This window comes from Puma concolor, chromosome C2, assembly GCF_028749965.1.
Source record: "Puma concolor isolate L17-30 chromosome C2, mPumCon1.1.hap2, whole genome shotgun sequence".
Taxonomy (NCBI): Eukaryota; Metazoa; Chordata; class Mammalia; order Carnivora; family Felidae; genus Puma; species Puma concolor.
In genome coordinates this window covers 26,976,572-26,995,663 of record NC_141675.1, presented here as the reverse complement: position 1 = coordinate 26,995,663, position 19,092 = coordinate 26,976,572, and the positions used below count along the sequence as shown (strand labels likewise).

Genomic DNA, 19,092 nt, shown 5'->3' with positions numbered 1-19,092 from the left:
ATACTGAACCACCCCTGCAGTCCAGGAATAAATTCCACTTGATCATGGTGAATAATTCTTTTAATGTACTGTTGAATTCAATTTGCTAGCATCTTGTTGAAAATTTCTGCATCCATGTTAATCAAGGATATTACCCTGTAATTCTCCTTTTTAGTGGCATCTTTGGTTTTGGAAGCAAGGTAATGTTGGCTTTCTAGAATCAGTTTGGCAGTTTTCCTTTTATTTATATTTTTTGGGAACAGTTTGAGAAGAATAGGTATTAACTTTTCTTTAGATATCTGGTAGCATTCCCCTGGGAAGCCATCTGGCCTAGGACTCTTGCCTGTTGGGAGATTTTTAATTACTGATTCAATTTCTTTGCTGGTTATAGGTCTGTTCAAAATTTCCATTTCTTCCTGTTTCAGTTTTGGTAGTTTGTGAGTTTCTAGGAATTTGTCCATTTCTTCCAGAATTCCCAGTTTTTTGGCATATAATTTTTCATAGTATTCTCTTATAATTGTTTTTTTCTGGTGTTGTGGTCTTTCCTCTTTCATTCATGATTTTATCTATTTGGGTCCTTTCTCTTTTATTTTTTGATGAATATGGGTAGGGGTTTATCAATTTCATTAATTCTTTCAAAGAACCAGCTCTTAGTTTCAATGATATATTCTATTGGGTTATTTTGTTTCTATATCATTTATTTCAGCTCTAATCTTTATTATCTCCCTTATTTGATGGCTTTAGGCTTTATTTGCTGCTTCTTTTCTAGGTCCTTTAGGAGTAAGTTTAGGTTGTGTATTTGGGACCTTTCTTGCTTCTAGGGATAGGCCTAAATTGCAATGTACTTTCCTTTTAGAACTGCTTTTGCTGCATACAAAAGGTTTTTGGACTGTCACATTTTCACTTTCATTTGTTTCCATATATATATATATATTTTTTTTATTTATTCCTTAATTTCCTGGTTAACCCATTCATTCCTTAGTAGGATGTTCTTTAATTTCCATATATTTGAGGGATTTCCAAGTTTTTTCCTGTGGTTGACTTCAAGATTCATAGCACTGTGATCTGAAAATATCCATGGTATGATCTCGATCTTTGTGTACTTGTTGAGGGCTGATGTGTGACCCAGTATATGATCTATTCTGGAGAATGTTCCACGTGCACTTGAAAAGAATGTGTATTCTGCTTTAGGATGAAATGTTCTGGATATATATGTATCTGTTAAGTCCATCCAGTCCAGTGTGTCATTCAAAGCCATTGTTTCCTTGATTTTTTGCTTAGATGATCTGTCCATTGTTGTAAGTGGGGTGTTAAAGTCCCCTACTATTGTTTTATAAGCAGTGTGTTTATGTTTGCTAGATGTATATATTTGGATGCTTCCAAGTTGGGGGAGTAAATATTTATAATCATTAGATCTTAATTGATAGACCCCTTAATTATAATACCTTTTTCATTTTTTGTTAGTCTTTAAGATCTAGTTTGTATGATTTAAGTGTGGCCACTGTCTCTTTCTTTTAACGTCCATTAGCTGGTTGGATGGTTCTCCGTCCCCTCACTTTCAATCTGTAGGTGTATTTAGGTCTGAAATGAGTCTCTTATAGTAAGCTTATCAATAGATCTTGGCTTTTTATCCATTCTGATACCCTATGTCTATTGATTGGAGCAGTTAGTGCACTTACATTCTGAGTGATTATTGAAAGATATGAATTTAGTGCCATTATGTAACCTGTAGAGTTGGTGTTTTTGGTGATGCTCTCTAGTCCTTTCTAGTCTTTGTTGATTTTGGTTTTTGTTTTTTTTTTTTTTTCCTCCACTCAAAGAGTCACCCTTAAAATTTCAGGTAGGTCTGGTTTAGTGGTCACAAACTTCTTTAATTTTTGTTTGTCTGGGAAACTCTTCATCTTTCTATTTTGAATGACAGCCTTGCTGGATAGGGTATTCTTAACTTCATATTTTTTTTCCATTCAGCACATTGAATACATCTTGCCACTCCTTTCTGGCCTGCCAAGTTTCTGTGGATAGGTCTGCTGCGAACCTGATCTGTCTTCCCTTGTAGGTTAAAGACTTTTTTCTCTGCTGCTTTCACGATTCTTTCCTTATCTGTGTATTTTGTGAATTTGACTCTGATATATCTGGCAATGGCTCACTTTTGTTGAATTTAATGGGAGCTCTCTGTGCTCCTTGGATTTTGATGTCTGTGTCCTTCCCCAGATTAGGGACATTTTCAGCTATAATTTGCGCATATAAACCTCCTGCCCCTTTTCTCTCTTTTCATCTTCTGTGACTTCTATGTTATGGTATTTTAAAAAAAATTTTTAATGTTGGTTTTATTTGAGAGACAGGGCATGAGTGGGGGAGGGGCAGAGAGAGAGGGAAACACATAATCTGAAGCAGGCTCCAGGCTCTGAGATGTCATCCCAGAGCCCGACGCAGGGCTCAAAACCCATGAACCACGAGATCATGACCTGAGCCGAAGTCAGATGCTTAACCGACTGAGCCACCCAGGAGCCCCCAAGTGTTACTACATTTTAATAAATTGCTGAGTTCCTTAAGTCTGCCTTCATGATCCCTGACTTTTGTTTCTTTTTTTCAGCTTTATTATTTTCCATAATTATATATTCTATATCACTAACTTGCCCCTCTGCCTTGTCCACCCTTGTTTTATGGTCTCTATTTGGGTTTGCATCCTGGTTATAACATTTTTAATTTTGGCCTGACTAGATTTTAGTTCTTTTATCTCTGCAGAAAGGGATTCTCTGGTGTCTTCTATGCTTTTTCCAAGCCCAGCTAGCATCCTTACAGTTGTTGTTTTAAATTCTAGTTCAGACATCTTACTTATATCTGCATTGACTAAATCCTCGACCATCTTTTCTTTCTGTCCTTTATTTTGAAGTGAGTTCCTCTGTCTTGTCATTTGGGAGGAAGAAAAAAATAATAATAATAATAATGATAGAATGAAATAAAAAACTTAAAAAATCAAATAAAGGAAGCTAGATCCTAGGTGTGTTTTGGTCTGCTTGTTAAGAGAAGCTTGATAGGAAAAGGAGAAAAAAAGAAGAGAGAAACAAAAATTAAAAATAAAAAGATCAGGGGCGCCTGGGTGGCTCAGTCGGTTAAGCGTCCGACTTCAGCTCAGGTCATGATCTCGCGATCTGTGAGTTCGAGCCCTGCGTCGGGCTCTGGCCTGATGGCTCGGAGCCTGGAGCCTGCTTCTGATTCTGTGTCTCCCTCTCTCTTTGCCCCTGCCCCGTTCACGCTCTGTCTCTCTCTGTCTCAAAAATAAATAAAAAATGTTAAAAAAAAAAATTAAAAAAAAAATAAATAAAAAGATCAAATAAATAAAATTAAAATAAAAAATTTTGTCCTTTCTGTATCCAAGAAACAAAGAAAACAACAAAAACAAAACAGAAGCAACAACAACAAAAAAACCAAACAAATTAACAAAAACCTCCAAATAAGGTTTCCCCTAGAAACAGTTTCCCCTAGAGCTGAAACTTTGCAGCAGTCTACGGCCAGTAGCCTAGCTGGTGGAAAGGATTTGTGTTGGTCTTCTGGGAGAGGGGCCTGCAGCTCTGATTCTCAGGTGGCTTGCCCTGGTGGAGAGGCACCTGAAAGCACAGGGTAGCCAGGGCTTGGTGTAACAGCTCCATTCTTCACTTGGTGATGCTGTTCATCTCATTGGGGTGGATCAGTGCTGGTGGGCTAATGGTAAAAACGGCTTCACCCTACTCTCCAGTCTCCAGAGTGGGTGGTTCATGCCCTCACCAATGTGTGATCAGTCACCCCTCCTATGTCCCTGGTTTTCATCACCTCCCTACCTTTCCCCTGTGTCTGAGCCATCTGCCTACTAGGCGGCGCCTCCCTCCAGAGTTTTGTCTCAGGTGCAGCTGTGTTTCAAAACCCCACACTTAAGAGACCTCTGTGGCTAGAACCCGCAGTGGTCCTCTGGGGGAGGGTCTCACCAGGCTGTGGCTGGGGCTGACTTGCCCCAGGAAATGGTCACACCAATGCACAGCGCTCAGAGTTTATGGAAAACATGTAGCAGGTGCCGGGGTTTGCTGCCCTCAGCCAGCAACTTTGTTCCTATACCAGTGAGTGTGGTGGGTTGATGGCTCTCACCAGGTTTTCACCCATGGAGAGGCCGTATCACCTTTATCCAATGCCCTCCAAGCAGGGAAACTGCTTCTCCCCGCTGTGGCCCACACGGCCTGCTCGGCCTGCTCGCAGGGCTCCACCCTGCTTCCTGGCTGAAGCACTGCCAGGGGCCGACTTCTCAAATTTCAGACTCTGGGCTCTGCTGTTTGTGAAAAAACTGGTGGTATTGAAACCCTCTCCTCTCCCCCCCCCCCCGCCCCCCCCATCACTGGTTTTGGGGAAATGTTTTCTTGTGCAGTCCCCTGGGCATGTGTTCACACTTCCTCTCTAGCTGCTTTCAGAGGGAGTGCTTTCTTAAGCAAACCAGGAGTGCTGCCCTCTCTCCCCCGTCCTCCTCTCTGTGAAAACAGCTCCCTTCCTTTGGGACGCTGAGGCTCTTCTCTTCCCCGGGTCACCTTTCTGCATTATGTACTTTCCATATTCTCTCCCTCAAATTATGCAGATTTCTGTTAATCCTCAGATCGACTGCGGAGGTGTTCAAAATGGTTTGATGTTGATCCAGCTGCATTCGAGGGATGAGACAAGCCCAGGGTCCCCTCACTACTCCAACCACCTTAGCTCTTCCTCCCATGTTTCTACTAGTATTTTTAAAGACAGTTTTTCGGGGCGCCTGGGTGGCGCAGTCGGTTAAGCGTCCGACTTCAGCCAGGTCACGATCTCGCGGTCCGTGAGTTCGAGCCCCGTGTCAGGCTCTGGGCTGATGGCTTGGAGCCTGTTTCTGATTCTGTGTCTCCCTCTCTCTCTGCCCCTCCCCGTTCATGCTCTGTCTCTCTCTGTCCCAAAAAAAAATAAATAAAAAACGTTGAAAAAAAAAATTTTAAAGACAGTTTTTCTAAGTTGACAAAAAGGTTCTTCGGTTACTTTAAAAGTTCTTAACAGTTTTGTGGCTTCCACTTTTGCTACTGATAACCCAGCTGCCGGCCTAATTATAGTTTCTTTGTAGATAATTTTTCTTTCAGGCTGTTTTGTCCTTTGGCTTGGCATCTGCATTTTCTTACACGATGTCTAACTGTTGCTTTATTTGTTGTACCTTGTAATTTCTTCATCTTTTAATTCATGTCTTCCACAAGTTCTTAAAAATGATCATCTCTTGATATATTTGAATATTGTCTCATTAATTGTTTCTATTTTATCTGATCCCAAGAATTCCAATTTGATATAGGTTAGGTCTTTCTATTCCATTCTGTCTCTAAGCTGCTTACATTTATCTTCTCTGCACTGTGAGATTTCTTCAGCTTTATTTTCCAGTTCATTATGTTTCTCTTTAGAAGTGCCTATTATTCATCCATTGGATGGATTAATTCATCCATTGAGTTTTATAAATTATTTTTTTTAACTCACAGACTATTGTAAAGAACAGAACTACAAATAAATACTTGTCCACTTTTAACCTATTTGGTTCTCCAGATGTTACCATTTTATTACTCTGTGTGTGAGTACACACACACACACGTATATGCCCATACACTCATATCTCCACAAATACACACAAACCCCATCTTCTTTCTTTTTAGGAAAATCACCTGGAAGTAGGCTGCAGACATTATACACATTACTTTCAAATACTTCAACATACCTATCTCAAGAACAAAGACATTCTCGCATACGAACCTCATACTATTACCGCACAAAGGAAATCTACACGAATCAATAATATAATCCTCAAGTTTCCCCAGTTGTCCACCAGATGTCGTTTACATAAGCTTTTTTTCTGACCTGGGATCAGTCAAGGTTCACACCATTACATTTGGCCGTTTTGTCTCTTTAGTCTCTCCCATCCTAGCATAGTACCCCACTTCCCCTGGCTGCTCATGACATTGAAACCTCTGAAAAGGCCAGGTATTCTGAAGAAAACTCCACATTCTGGAATTGTCTAGAGGTTTCTTTATTATGAGACTTGGGTCAAACCTTCCCTGCAAGAATCTCACACAGGTGATGTAGCTCCCCCTGCATCACCTCAGGAGGCACCTAAGTCAAATTTTGGTTACAGTGGGTATTGCCAGATCTCACCAGGTACATGGACATTTCCTTTTTTTTTTTTTTTTTTTTTTTGTAATTAATAAGTTAGTAATGTGTGAATGGCTCTGGGACACTCTGAAATAGCTTGTTGCCAAACAACCTGTCACCCTATGTTTTTAGCATTCCTTGATTCTTGTTTGACTCAGTTACTATATTGGAGATAACAAACTGGTGATTTTTTAATTCTATCATTTTCTTCTACATTTACTAGCAACACATTTGATAAAAAAAGAACTTTTACTACCCTCCTCCATTTTGGGGTCTCTATATAGACTTGTGGATTTTATTTTATTTTATTTTATTTTATTTTATTTTATTTTATTTTATTTACTTACTTACTTACTTACTTACTGAGAGAGCATGCACATGTGCACCAGTGTGTATGAGCAGGGGAGGGGCAAAGGGAGAGAGAGAATCTTAAGCAGGCCCATGCTCAGAGTGAGCCTGAGGCACAGCTCAATCTCATGACAATGAGATCATCACCTGAACAGAAATCAAGAGTTGGACACTCAACTGATTGAGCCACCCAGGCCCCCCAGACTTGTGGATTTTAAAAACTCATTGTTATAATCCATTACCATTATTCTTTTTGATGTCAAACTGTCCAAAATTGGACCATTGGGAATCTTTTCAAGATTGTTCCTTTGTCCTTTTCACATGACACTGCTAGTTTTTGACTACTTCCTTGCTTTCTGGCATTATAAATATTTGAGGGACACATTGTACTTTCCCTGCTACTGCCTAGAATTAGCTACTTATCTAAGAAACCATGGCTTCTTTGAGTGGGGAATGGTATTTAGAAACCAATATCCAGGGGCGCCTGGGTGGCGCAGTCGGTTAAGCGTCCGACTTCAGCCAGGTCACGATCTCGCGGTCCGTGAGTTTGAGCCCCGCGTCAGGCTCTGGGCTGATGGCTCAGAGCCTGGAGCCTGTTTCCGATTCTGTGTCTCCCTCTCTCTCTGCCCCTCGCCCGTTCATGCTCTGTCTCTCTCTGTCCCCAAAATAAATAAACGTTGAAAAAAAAAAAAATTAAAAAAAAAAAAAAGAAACCAATATCCAGTCATTAGGTATGCTCATGGCCACTAAAGTGTCTTCATTGGTTGTTTTAATTTTTTATGTTTGTTTATTTTTGAGAGAGAGAGAGAGCATGGGCAGGGGAGGGGAAGATAGAGAGGGAGACACAGAATCTGGAGCAGGCTCCAGCCTGAGATGTCAGCACAGAGCTGGACGTGGGGCCCAAACCCACGAACCATGTGATCCTGACCTGAGTCAAAGTCAGATGCTCAAACGACTGAGCCACTGAGGCGTCACTCTCATTGATTGTTTTATTTCAACATTTAGATTTTCCACTTTTAAAAACCGCTTGTTTTTCAGATCAACCTGGTCATTTTTGATTACCTCTTATTTCCTCAAATTATATTTTAATATCATGTAGCAATAGATTTTATCCAAATGGAATGGGGGAGGAGAAAGAGGAAGAAAAGGAAGAGGAAGAAACTATAGAGAATGAGGAGAAAAAAGGAGGGCACATTCACTTATCAAGTTCTATCAAGCTGAAAATACCTTTGCAACTGCTGTGGGGGCTGCTTCAGATCTGTAGAGCTGAATCTATTGCACTTCATTTTGAAGTTTATTGGTGGATATTTGTTGATTGCACCTAGGAAGAGAAAAGTCTGTGATGAGTCTCCTATTCATGGTTATTGACATTACAGCAAACTGTTCTGTATGCAAAGCATCACTTCACCTTTGCAATATTCATAAAAGGAAGATACCAACTAAGGTGGCCATATGAGATGAAAGCAAGTTTCTCAGGGGAGTCTCTAAAACTGGGTTTAGAAAATACATCTCTGCTGAATTTATAGGTGGAGCATTCAACTTACTTTCCAATAGATGCCTTTAGCTGCTAAAGTTGGTCAAACACTAGAGGCGATATTATGAGCCAGTCCTAAAAGTCTGGTCTCTAATTAGCATGAACTAGTCAGAATAGTTATTTCTTTTTTGCTCCTTTGCAATATCAAAATGTAAAGGGAAAGGGATATTCCCTTTATAGTTTCTGTATCATTAACAGTAACAATAGTGCCATCTTGGGTTTAATTCATTAGTGGCTCACTTCATTTGGAGGTATATTAATTTTTTATAATAACAAAGCATGCCTCTGCCCACACAATTTAAACATTTTTTAAAAATTTATTTTGAGAGAGAGAAAGAGTGAGCACGCATGAGCATGCCAATGGGGGAGGGGCAGAGAGAGAGGGACAGAGAGAATCTCAAGCAGGCTCCATGCCGTCAGTGCATGACCCGATGCGGGGCTTGATCTCCTGAACTGTGAGGTCATGACCTGAGCCAAAATCAAAAGTCGGATGCTTAACTGACTGAGCCACCCAGGTGCCCCACACAATTTAAACATCTAGGAGCCATTTTTGATGGGACACTTAAAAAAGTGTATTATTTATTTCCTTGCAGCATTAAATTCAACAGACCTGGTAAACAATTCAATTTCTTCCTTGGTGATCAAGGGTTATTCTAAGTAGCAAGTTTGTCCTGGGTTGTGATACAGCACTGTCTCTAAAGCTGCTGTTGCAGACTGGACTGTGTGATTCTAGACTGAATGGCACAAGGCTATGATCTTTCCCCTCTTGTGCATCTGATTTTTTGTCTTAGTTCTAAGCATCAGGTTCTTTAGCAATTTTGTTTCTCTTAGAAAATTTAAATCTGATGTGGACTGTGCTTGATGGCTACCTCTGTCACTGCATTAAGTGAGTCAGAAAGGGAGCCGCACTAGCTTCTCCATGAGGGCAGTTACGGTGTCTGTCATGGTCGGTCACTCCTTGGTAGGCCCACACCTGAACTGCGAGTGGCTCCGAGTAGGTACCTGATAAATATGTGTTGATGTTGAAGGAGTATGAATCCGTGGACTTGCGGTAAGATTATGTTAAAGCCTGTTTCAATTTCTACTTTTACTGCTATATTTTAAAGATGGGTGGTTTCTAGACACTGAAGTTCTAGAAAAGTGGTGTATAATTGTGTCACAGTAATGGCTTTCTGAAAGCACTTTACAGATCTTTCCCCTCCCCAAGTAATTCTTCTTAAAATGTCTCTTCTCCTTTACCTAGGTGGTAATGGGGTGTTGTCATTTATTTAATTATACAGTTTGGCTAATTCCCGTGAAACACCACAAAGAATTTTGGGGGACTGAGGAAAGAAATTTCATCGTAAATGGTCTTGCAATTTTTTGCCTCAGAAGAAGTTTTTTGTTTGTTTGTTTGTTTACAAGATTCTCAGTCTTCTGACGTTTTCTTTGGCTTTACCCTTACAAATGCCTTGTAATTACTTTTTTCAGAATGATCCCCAGGCCCATTTCCCCCCTTTCTATTCTCTAGCTCCTGTTTCCGATTCCTATTCCAAAACACATCCACATAAATTTTGTCCTGGGAGACTGTTTCTCCAGTGCTTCTCGAACCATAATGTGCATATGAATCACCTGACGATTTGATAAAAATGTACATTCTGGTTCAGAATGTCTAGAGTAGGGTCTGAAGTTCTGCATTTTTCACCAGCTCCCAGGTTGTGCTGATAATGTAGGTCCTAGACTCACATTTGGAGAAGCACAGGACTAGAGGACACAACGTCAGTACCGCCACCAATTTCCCAAGTTTCCTCACGCCTCACCTATACGGGACCAGTCTTTGCAACCTTAACTTGTCTCATTGTGTAATGTCAGTGACAAGTTCGAGACACAATCAGAATCTCCCTTAAGCTACACTGGGGGGTGTTCTTCGGCCTGTGTGTTCATTTTTCTTTATCTGAACTCTACGGGTTCATTCACCATGAAAATGTTCAGAAATCTGATTGAGTACTTTTCAACCTCCAGAGCCATTAGGACATGGCTTCTTTTTACCCGTTCCATCGCATACAAAGTGAACTGCATAGTTTCAAGGCAAAATTATTCCAAGAAATACAGCCCATGTTTCCTTTTTATAGGCACCAGTTACACTAATAGCTGGCATCATAAAAAGTCATTAACAAGGCTGAGAAAGTTTTGCAAGGATGCATGTTTCACTCTGGCAGGTAAAATGGTATCTCCTAATACCTCAAACCTCTGCCTTTGGAACTTGTCAAACAGCAAAGTTGAGAATTGTTCAATTATTCTTTGGCTCTTGCATTCGGTGTGTTAACTGATGAAGCTTTCCATTGAAGGGCAGTGTGTTAATGTTACATGGCAGGGATTTCTACCTTATAGCTAAAGTCCAGGCTGTGACTATATTGCTCTGTGCAGACAGATGTGTGAGCAGCTGCTTGTTATGATTGCTTCTCCATGGGAACCAGAGGCATAAAAAAGATGAGCCAGAAAATTCAATGCCAGAAATCAGAGGTTTCCTCCCTCTACCACCCGTCATTACCAATTTTCCTTTCTGACCTTGCAGTGCCCTTGAAGACAGAGGTTTCCAGGAATACATGTCAGTTCATCAACCCTTCTTTTGGGAATACCAAATATACTTGTAATGTGTAAAAAAAGAACAGATTTTATGACTTACGCCTGATTGAGTTTACAAAGGATCTCACAAACTTCACACTGTATCTGTGGTCAGGTTTATGAATTCGGCCAAGCTGGACCAAGTGGTGATCCAAAGGATAGCTGGCTAAATCTTCCAGTTCCTTGTCATTCCAAGCGGGGCCAAGGGAAAACACAAATAGGGCATAACCTTGACATTTGGCTCTCAAGGATTCTTTCTTTAAGGTTTCCCTGTCCAAGTGACTGGTTTCCCCAGCAGATATCACAAATATGACTTTGTTTCTTCTCATATTGGGTGTATTTAAAAAGATATTATCCAGGGTCCACTGTAAGGCATGACCAATGAAAGCGTCTCCGTTTAGTTGTTGAACTGATTCTTCCAAGTGCCTCTTCATGAGGCGTTTACTGTTGTAGGTGGTAAGGTTGAACTCTGTTCTAACAGGACTCTTCTGAGTGTTGGGGAGGAAGTTGGGGGGAGCATGGCTTAATAGGGCCACCCGGTCTCCAGTGACAGAGGTCTCAGGCTCGGAGGTGATCTCAAAGTGATCTAACAGTGCTCCCAAAAAGTGTCTTATGTCTTCAAATTCAGCACTTCCCACATGGCGGGAGCTGTCCAGAAGGAAAGCAGCATCCACGTACGACTGCACAGGGGGTGGTCTGGCTTGATCGCAAAAAGCATCTGGCTTGCATATATCTGCAGACCAAAAGCCAAGTAAGGTTACTAAAACAGACTGGACAGAAGAGAAAAGATAGCATCTTAAATATTTTAACATTTGGGATCCACATAATCTTTGATATTAAAATAGTTACTAAATACCTTTGATATCAACAACAGAAGATTTCCTAGTACATAGTTGGCATCTATATTTAAAAAGGTACAGATTTTATACCCAGCCGGTGTCTTGAATTCCATTCACTAAGGCAGTTTACTTTTAAAACTGAGGCTGCTTTGGACAGAAGCTTAATCTTGGCTGCATTTTAAGTTTATAAAGATTGAAGTAGACAGCTTATCTCATATAAGAGTATACCTTATCATAACATAAAAGCTAATGATCTCTCTAGATACACAAGATACAGGTTAAACCAATGGCCCTTATCATTATTCTCACACTGTTCTACAATGAAAAGTAGTCTGCTCAAAAAGAGTGCAAAAAAGCAATGAATCTTTTACTTCAATTCAAATAAAGGTTTGTAATTCAAAGTCTATCTGGGTGTGGACATTAAGGACAAAGTTGGAGCTCACGTTTGTATCTCCATTGTGCTCATTAGTTGAGAGCTCAATACGTGTGTGTTAAATGAAAATAAATACTGCGTATTAATGGACTTTCATAAAATATGGGGCCATTTTAATACATATGTATATCTCATTTAAAAAAGAATGTGTCGTAATAAAAGCAGAGAGTGAATTTCATTGAATCTGACCACAATGAATATTCAGAGGAATAAAAACAGATTTGGAAGTGGAAGGATCTTAGAAGTCACCTAGTCTCATTATACAGAAGAGACTGGGGGTAAGAGGGTACAATCATTCTGCCAAACAATACCCTAATGTTTCGAGAAGTTCCTACATATGAAATCAGGGTTTATTGTGAGAGACAAGGCCATGTGGTGTGGCAGCAGCAGGGAGGCCCCTTGGCCTGAGAGCCAGGATGTCTTACTGTGCCCAGTAGCAAACCTGCTGTGTGTCCCTACCCAAGTCACCACTGGGCTTCAATTCTGCACACTTGGGTGGGTCATATTTGTCTAAAGAACCCTTCCAGGGATGACCTGTGCAATCCTGAGGTTTTCAGTAATAGTAGATGGTTAAGGATGAGAATGCCTCTTTGAAAACTCAACAGAAGAAAGAGAAACGGAATAACCAGCATGTGGACAGCTGGCACTTAGAAATAGGTCCGGGGGCACGAATCAAAGCAGACAGATGAAAGGTTAATAACCAGAATGCAGATCCTTGGGGACGTAGCAAACTTCCTAACTTCAGTCTTGCTCACAGTCTCCATAAAGATGTGGCTTTGCACAAGTTATGTTACCCTTACCGAAATTCAGTAAAATTTTACGACCACGTTTAACGGTCAGATGACAGAACAGTCACCCGTGTGCAAGGCCGTTTCTAAAATCAGAGACAGCAGGCTGTCCATTTGCTCAATTTTGTGGGGGTTTTTAATTGCAGGAAACTACAGCCAAAATATCTTCGCTTATATGCCTAGGAGACAAAACAAGGATTTGAGCCAAGAAATGGGGCCAAAATCTATCTCCAGTCACACATGTACAACTTCTGGCTGTGCACTATACCAGCACACGTGGTAACTGACATGTCTGAAAGCTCGGCCGAGAGCTGGGGTGGGAGGCCTCTCCCCACAGCACAATTAGCACTGCGGCTGCATTGAGTAGGAAGCCAGTGCCTGGCCAACCCCGTGCCAGAGGGAGAGAGGGAGGGAGAAGAGAAGAGAAGAAGAAAGCCGGAGAGTGAGGGGGGGAGGGAGAGAGAGGGAGGGAGAAAGGAGGGAGAGCGGGAAAGGGTGAGAAAGGGAGGGGAGAGAGGGAGAAAATGGAGGGAGAAGGGGAGAGAGAGGGGGATGGTTGGGGGGGAGCAGAGGGAGAGAAGATGAGAGGGAGGAGGGGGAGGGAAGGGAAAGACACTAATGAGTAGAGAGAAACAGAGGGGAAGACAGAAACAGAGGTGTGTGTGAAGAAGTTCCACTTCTCACTCAGAGTTACCTCCACACTGTGAGGTCATTTATATGGAAGCATTATTAACATGTCATTGATACACATAGAGAAGGAGAGGAACGAAGCATTTTCTTCAAGGCCAAATACCAAGTACCGGGGAGAATAACGGGATCTCTGCTACTCATCAATGGCAGCGTTGTGAAGCCATCTTCCTTGGGTCTCCTCTGGCTCTGCTTCCCTGGGCAAATGATCTCACCTCTCTCAGACTCATTTTCCTTATCCGTAAAATGTAGATAGTAGTAGTTCAAATGTCTCAGGGTGCTCATAAGGATGGGATGAAACAACGAAAAGAGTGCTTGGAACAGGGGCGCCTGGGTGGCTCGGTCGGTTAAGCGGCCGACTTCGGCTCAGGTCATGATCTCGCGGTCCGTGAGTTCGAGCCCCGCGTCGGGCTCTGTGCTGACGGCTCAGAGCCTGGAGCCTGTTTCAGATTCTGTGTCTCCCTCTGTCTGACCCTCCCCTGTTCATGCTCTGTCTCTCCCTGTCTCAAAAATAAATAAAACATTAAAAAAATATTAAAAAAAAAAAAAAGAGTGCTTGGCACAGAAGAAGCACAACAGCTTCAGTATCAACCATCATCAGCACCGCCACCAACGTTACACAAAGCAATCAGGACAGTGCACAGCTCACAATAAATGTCTGGTAACTGTCACAAATCACACCCACCGGGGATGGCAGCGGCTTCCACGGTCTTCCTAATTATCAGTGCACTCAAATTACGAGCACACTCACCTACAGGTCTAGCCACTGGCCACTTCTCTAGCTGGGCCTGCAGACTGAGCATAAAACACAACAACGGATAAACCAGCATGGCAACTCACTTTGATGCCTCTTTGCAATGAGAAATGCACGGATTTGTACTTGTTTCCACTTGTACCGTAAAGCATTTCTTTGGGGTTGTGAATGCTTGAGATTTAGAAGACACGTAAATTTACTTCATAGCATGAAAAACTTGGCAATGAGACAGGTTGAGTTTTTCTAAAAATCATTCCTGTTTCTGGGAAGCTGCACAAGTGGAGAGGCCTGGAATGCAGTTCTCCTACTCCGATACCTGGGAGGAGACCCTGCTCGCTGGGGTTCCATCTGCGGACAATGCCGCAAGAGGAGGTGAGCGCAGAGCCCCAGGGAAATTTTGCCGAGGCCACTTGCATCCCTGCTGCTGCCAAGTTTCAGCCACTCGCGCCAACGGTGACTCAATGTGCTTAACAGGCCTGATCAAATTATGTTCTCTCTGTGGGTCTTACCATAGCAGAAAGTGCACCGCTGGAGTCTCTCTAACGTTGGCGTGTAGTCGGTCCCGGATGGAACCATTATTACTTGGAATGTGCCAGTGTCATCAATCTGCAAGAAGCAGAAGCAAGAGAAAGAACAGCTTAGTGGGCGGGGCTGCAAGAACCTCCCGGCATTGTTCAGAGCACTGAGATCTTCTGAGTGAAATCACAGAATGCACTTCACAACTGCCTCTGAGTTCTCATTAATGAGCCAGGCGTGGAAGCTGGTGTTGCAGACCCAGTTCCACATCCAGGCAGCTCTCCTCTGAACCCCTTCCAATTTAGTCCCATTGTCAGTAACCTCCCTGGGGAGTTTGAGACTGGAGAGCAGGGAGAAAATAAGGAGGCTTCAAATAATGAAGAATAATTAGCTTGTCAGTTAACCGATTCACAGATCCATTGACAGCTGAGGGAAAAGTACAGGTACAGTCGTATCTAATGCCTGAGAGATGGGAAAGACATTTCCCTACTGTTTCTCAGGGAAGTTTCCTGCCCATACTTTATCCACGAAGGTAGCACTTTGCCAGCCATGTTTAAGTGGGGGAGACTCCATCACTCTGCAGAGCAGACTGCACCTCTGAGCCAATCAGATCCATCCTCTCAGGAATTTGGAAGTGGGGCCCTGAGAGCAGCGAGTCCCTCTATGTTGGTGGCAAACACTAACAGAGCTGTAGGCTGGCCATGTTCTATCTGAGGAGCGATGGGAAGGAAATGAAGGAAGTGGGCAAGAGGAAGGAAGTGGCGCTCTCCCCGAGGCTTAGCTTTGTTTCTGCCCATCTTTTATTCTGTGTAGAAGGGATGGAGAAATCTGTGTTCACCAGAATTCCTCCCTAGAAGTTAGAATTCTTTATGGGCAAGTCAAATTTCACCGGAAGTAAGAGGCGGTTGCCAAGCACAGTTAGAGGGAAAACCTTCATGGCAAAACAAAGCTGAGACTGAGGTTTTCCCGGTAAAAAAAAAAAAAATGGCCTTCCATTTCAGAAGGGAGGACTAGCTCATCACTCAGCTTGATACCATTATGAGAAATTTCCAAAAGGGAGGGCACAGTCCATGTGCTAAGGATTGTAGGGCTATCAGTGCATGTTATCAGAGCATCTGCTTCCAAGTCCTGCTGCATGTGCCTGCACAGGTCCCAAATTTCACACTGGACTGCTGAACTATCAGACAAATCAAGATTTAGAAAAGCCATGATAATTATGAATAAACTAGGGTTTTAAAAGATGGCCCCCAAGTAAAAATTCATTGCCACTAAATTGCTGAGTTCTGTTCTTAAAATAATAAATTACAGTTCAAGTATAGGGAAGTACATCCGAACAGACAGAAGAAAGAAAAAGAGGGCAAAAGGAGAAGTAGTAACATAATTTCCTTTCTGTAACACCAGGTAATGGTACTGGGTTCTCACAAACTTGTATACATGCCTCCATTTTTAGCTTTTCTACACAACCCTGTTTAGCTCCATCCTCTAAAGGTAGCTCCATGAGGGTGAATCTACTGGTTTTCCATTTTACTCTTATATCTCCGTAGGGTAGGATAGCACCTGGTATATAGCAGGTGCTCACTAAGCATCTGCCAAATGAATGACCCTTGGCCACAATTCTGACTTCTGTTTGCATCTCTAATTCTTTGTCTACTCAAGAGGTGTTTGGAGCTAATGCTGATCATATTTAGGTGGGTCACTGTCAAGAATCTGAACTTCATTGGCGCTCTTTTGAGATAAATTCCTTCAAGATAGGAGCAAAGACGGGGTGCCTGGGTGGCTTAGTTGGCTGAGTGTCTAAATTTGGCTCAGGTCATGATCTCACAGTGCATGAGTTAGAGCTCTGCATTGGGCTTGCTGCTGTTAGTATGGAGCCTGCTTCAGATCCTCCGTCCCCCCTCTCCCTGTTCCCATCCCCTGCTTGCTCTCTCTCTCTCTCTCAAAAAAAAAAAAAAAAAAAAAAGATTCTCTCTGCCCTTCTCCCCTGCTAGTACTCTCTCTCTTTCTAAACAAAAAAGAAAAGAAAGGAGAAAAGAGTCTGTAGGTGATTTGGGTAGGAACTCTGAGTGAGATTAATACTCAAAAGATATAAAAATGAGGCAACCAAGTATATTTTCTCAAGTTATATACTGTGCACCTACCTTTGAGTAGGTGGTGGAATTGTGTTTAAGTTTATATCACAAGTACTATCAATTACTCGTGTTAGGATATTATCTTATGTTTTGTGACTAGATAAAGCCAAGGAATTAAGAGATACAAATTTAACCATAAAATAAATAAATCATGGGATGTAAAATACAACATAGAAGATAAACAATAATATTGTGGTAACTTTGTATGACAGATACTACACTTGCCATGGTGAACATTTTGTTCCATATATATATATATTGAATCACTATGTTGTACAACCTGAAACTAAAATAATGTTAATATCAATTGTATATAAAAATTAAAAAAAATTTTTTTTAACTATAAAGATGTCTGAAAAAAGGAGACACAGTAATCTCCAATTTCCAACAAACCAAGAACAGCATATGACTTCAAAACTTTTCAAAAGTAGAAAGCAACCTTTTCTCCAAAACATTATATGACAGCATTTGCATAAATATCAATACTGTTGCTATAGGACTTTCTTTTCTTTTTTTTTGGGGGGGTGGGGGAGGGAAACAACCAAAGGCAAGCCTTTTAGCAGTTACTTTCCTAGATTATTGGGAACCAAAATCTAAAGTCTACAGCTTTATGCAAGTACATAATAAAGTTCAGATACTAGTGAATCTTTCCAATGTGTAGAATAGTTTTTAAATCTTTTAACAGACAAACTTACAATCATGTGCAAAATGATATAAAAAAGAGTTGGTAGCCATAATAACATAGCTTTGGCATATAATATTTCATAGGTGAATGAGAAACGAAGGACAAGTAATAACTGACACCACAGAAATACAAGGGATTGGAAGAGAAAACTATGAAAAATTATGTGCCAACACATTGGTCAAACTAGAAGAAATGGATAAATTCCTAGAAACATACAACCTTCCAAAAGTGAATGAAGAAGAAAGGGGAAATCTAAACAGTCCACCTACTAGTAACCAAACTGAATCAGTCATCAAAAAGCTCCCCAAGAAGAATAGTCCAGAACCAGACTGATTCACAGGTGAATTCTACCAAATATTCAAAGAAGAGTTAATATCTATTCTCCTCAAGTTATTCTAAAAAACAGAAGAGGAAGGAAAGCTTCCAAATATATTTCCTGACACCAAAACCAGACAAAGACATCACAAAAAAAAGAAGAAAAAAAGAAAACTATATGCTAATATCTATGATAAACATACACACAAAAATCATCAACAAAATATTATCAAACTACATTCAGAAAAAAAAAAAAGGGAGCTTACCAAAAGCAAAACAGAAAATCAGACAAAAAATTAATGGAGGGGTGCCTGGGTGGCTCAGTTGGCTGAGCATCTGACTCTTGGTTTCAGCCGAGGTCATGATCTCACCATTTGTGGGTTACAGCCCTGTGTTGGGCTCTGCACTGGATATTATCTCACTGACAGCTTGAAACCTGCTTGGAATTCTCTCTCTGTTCTACATCTCTCAAAATAAATAAACATTTACAAAATTAAAAAAAAAAAAAAACCAAGGCATTAAAAAAAAAAAATCACTCACCATGCACAATCAAGTAGAATTTATTCCAGGGACACAAAGATGGTTCAGCATTTGCAAATCAATATATCACATTAATAAAACAAAGGATAAAATTATATGATCATCTCAATAGATGCAGAAAAAGCATTTGACAAAATTTAACATCTGTTCATGGCAAAAACTCTCAACAAAGCAGGTTTAGAGGAAACATACCTCAACATAATAAAGGCTATATATAAAAACCCCACAGCTAACATCATACTCAATGATGAAATCCTGAGAGCTTTTCTGCTAACAGAAACAAGACAAGGATGTCCATTCTCACCACTTTTTATTCAACATAGTACTAGAAGTCCTAGCCACAGCAATCAGACAAGAAGAAGGAATAAAAGGCATCCAAATTGGTAAGGAAGAAATAAAACTGTCACTATTGGTAGATGACATGATACCATATACAGAAATCTTAAAGACCCCACCAAAAAACTACTGGAACTGTTAAGTGAATTCAGTAAGGTCACAAATACAAAGTCAATGTACAGAAATACGTTACATTTCTATACACCAATAATGAAGCAACAGAAAGAAATTAAGAAACCAATCCCATTTACAACTGCACCAAAAAGAATAAAATATCTAGGAATAAACTTAACCTAGGAGATGAAAGACTTACACTCTGAAAACTACACAACACTGATGAAAGAAATTGAAGATGACACAAAATGTAAAGACATTCCATGCTCATGGACTTGAAGAACAAATATTGTTAAAATGTCCACACTACCAAAAGCAATCTACCGATT

At 40.9% G+C, this 19,092-nt stretch overlaps 1 protein-coding gene across 1 annotated transcript in view; it reads right to left on the bottom strand.

The window, feature by feature from the left end:
- The window catches only part of COL6A6 (collagen type VI alpha 6 chain), a 173,830-nt gene that overhangs the window by 14,685 nt on the left and 140,053 nt on the right, over positions 1 to 19,092 (bottom strand). Inside the window, 3 exon segments of the mRNA XM_025913831.2 lie at positions 7,717 to 7,810; positions 10,689 to 11,360; positions 14,638 to 14,734. Coding sequence (XP_025769616.2) covers positions 7,717 to 7,810; positions 10,689 to 11,360; positions 14,638 to 14,734 — 863 coding nt within the window.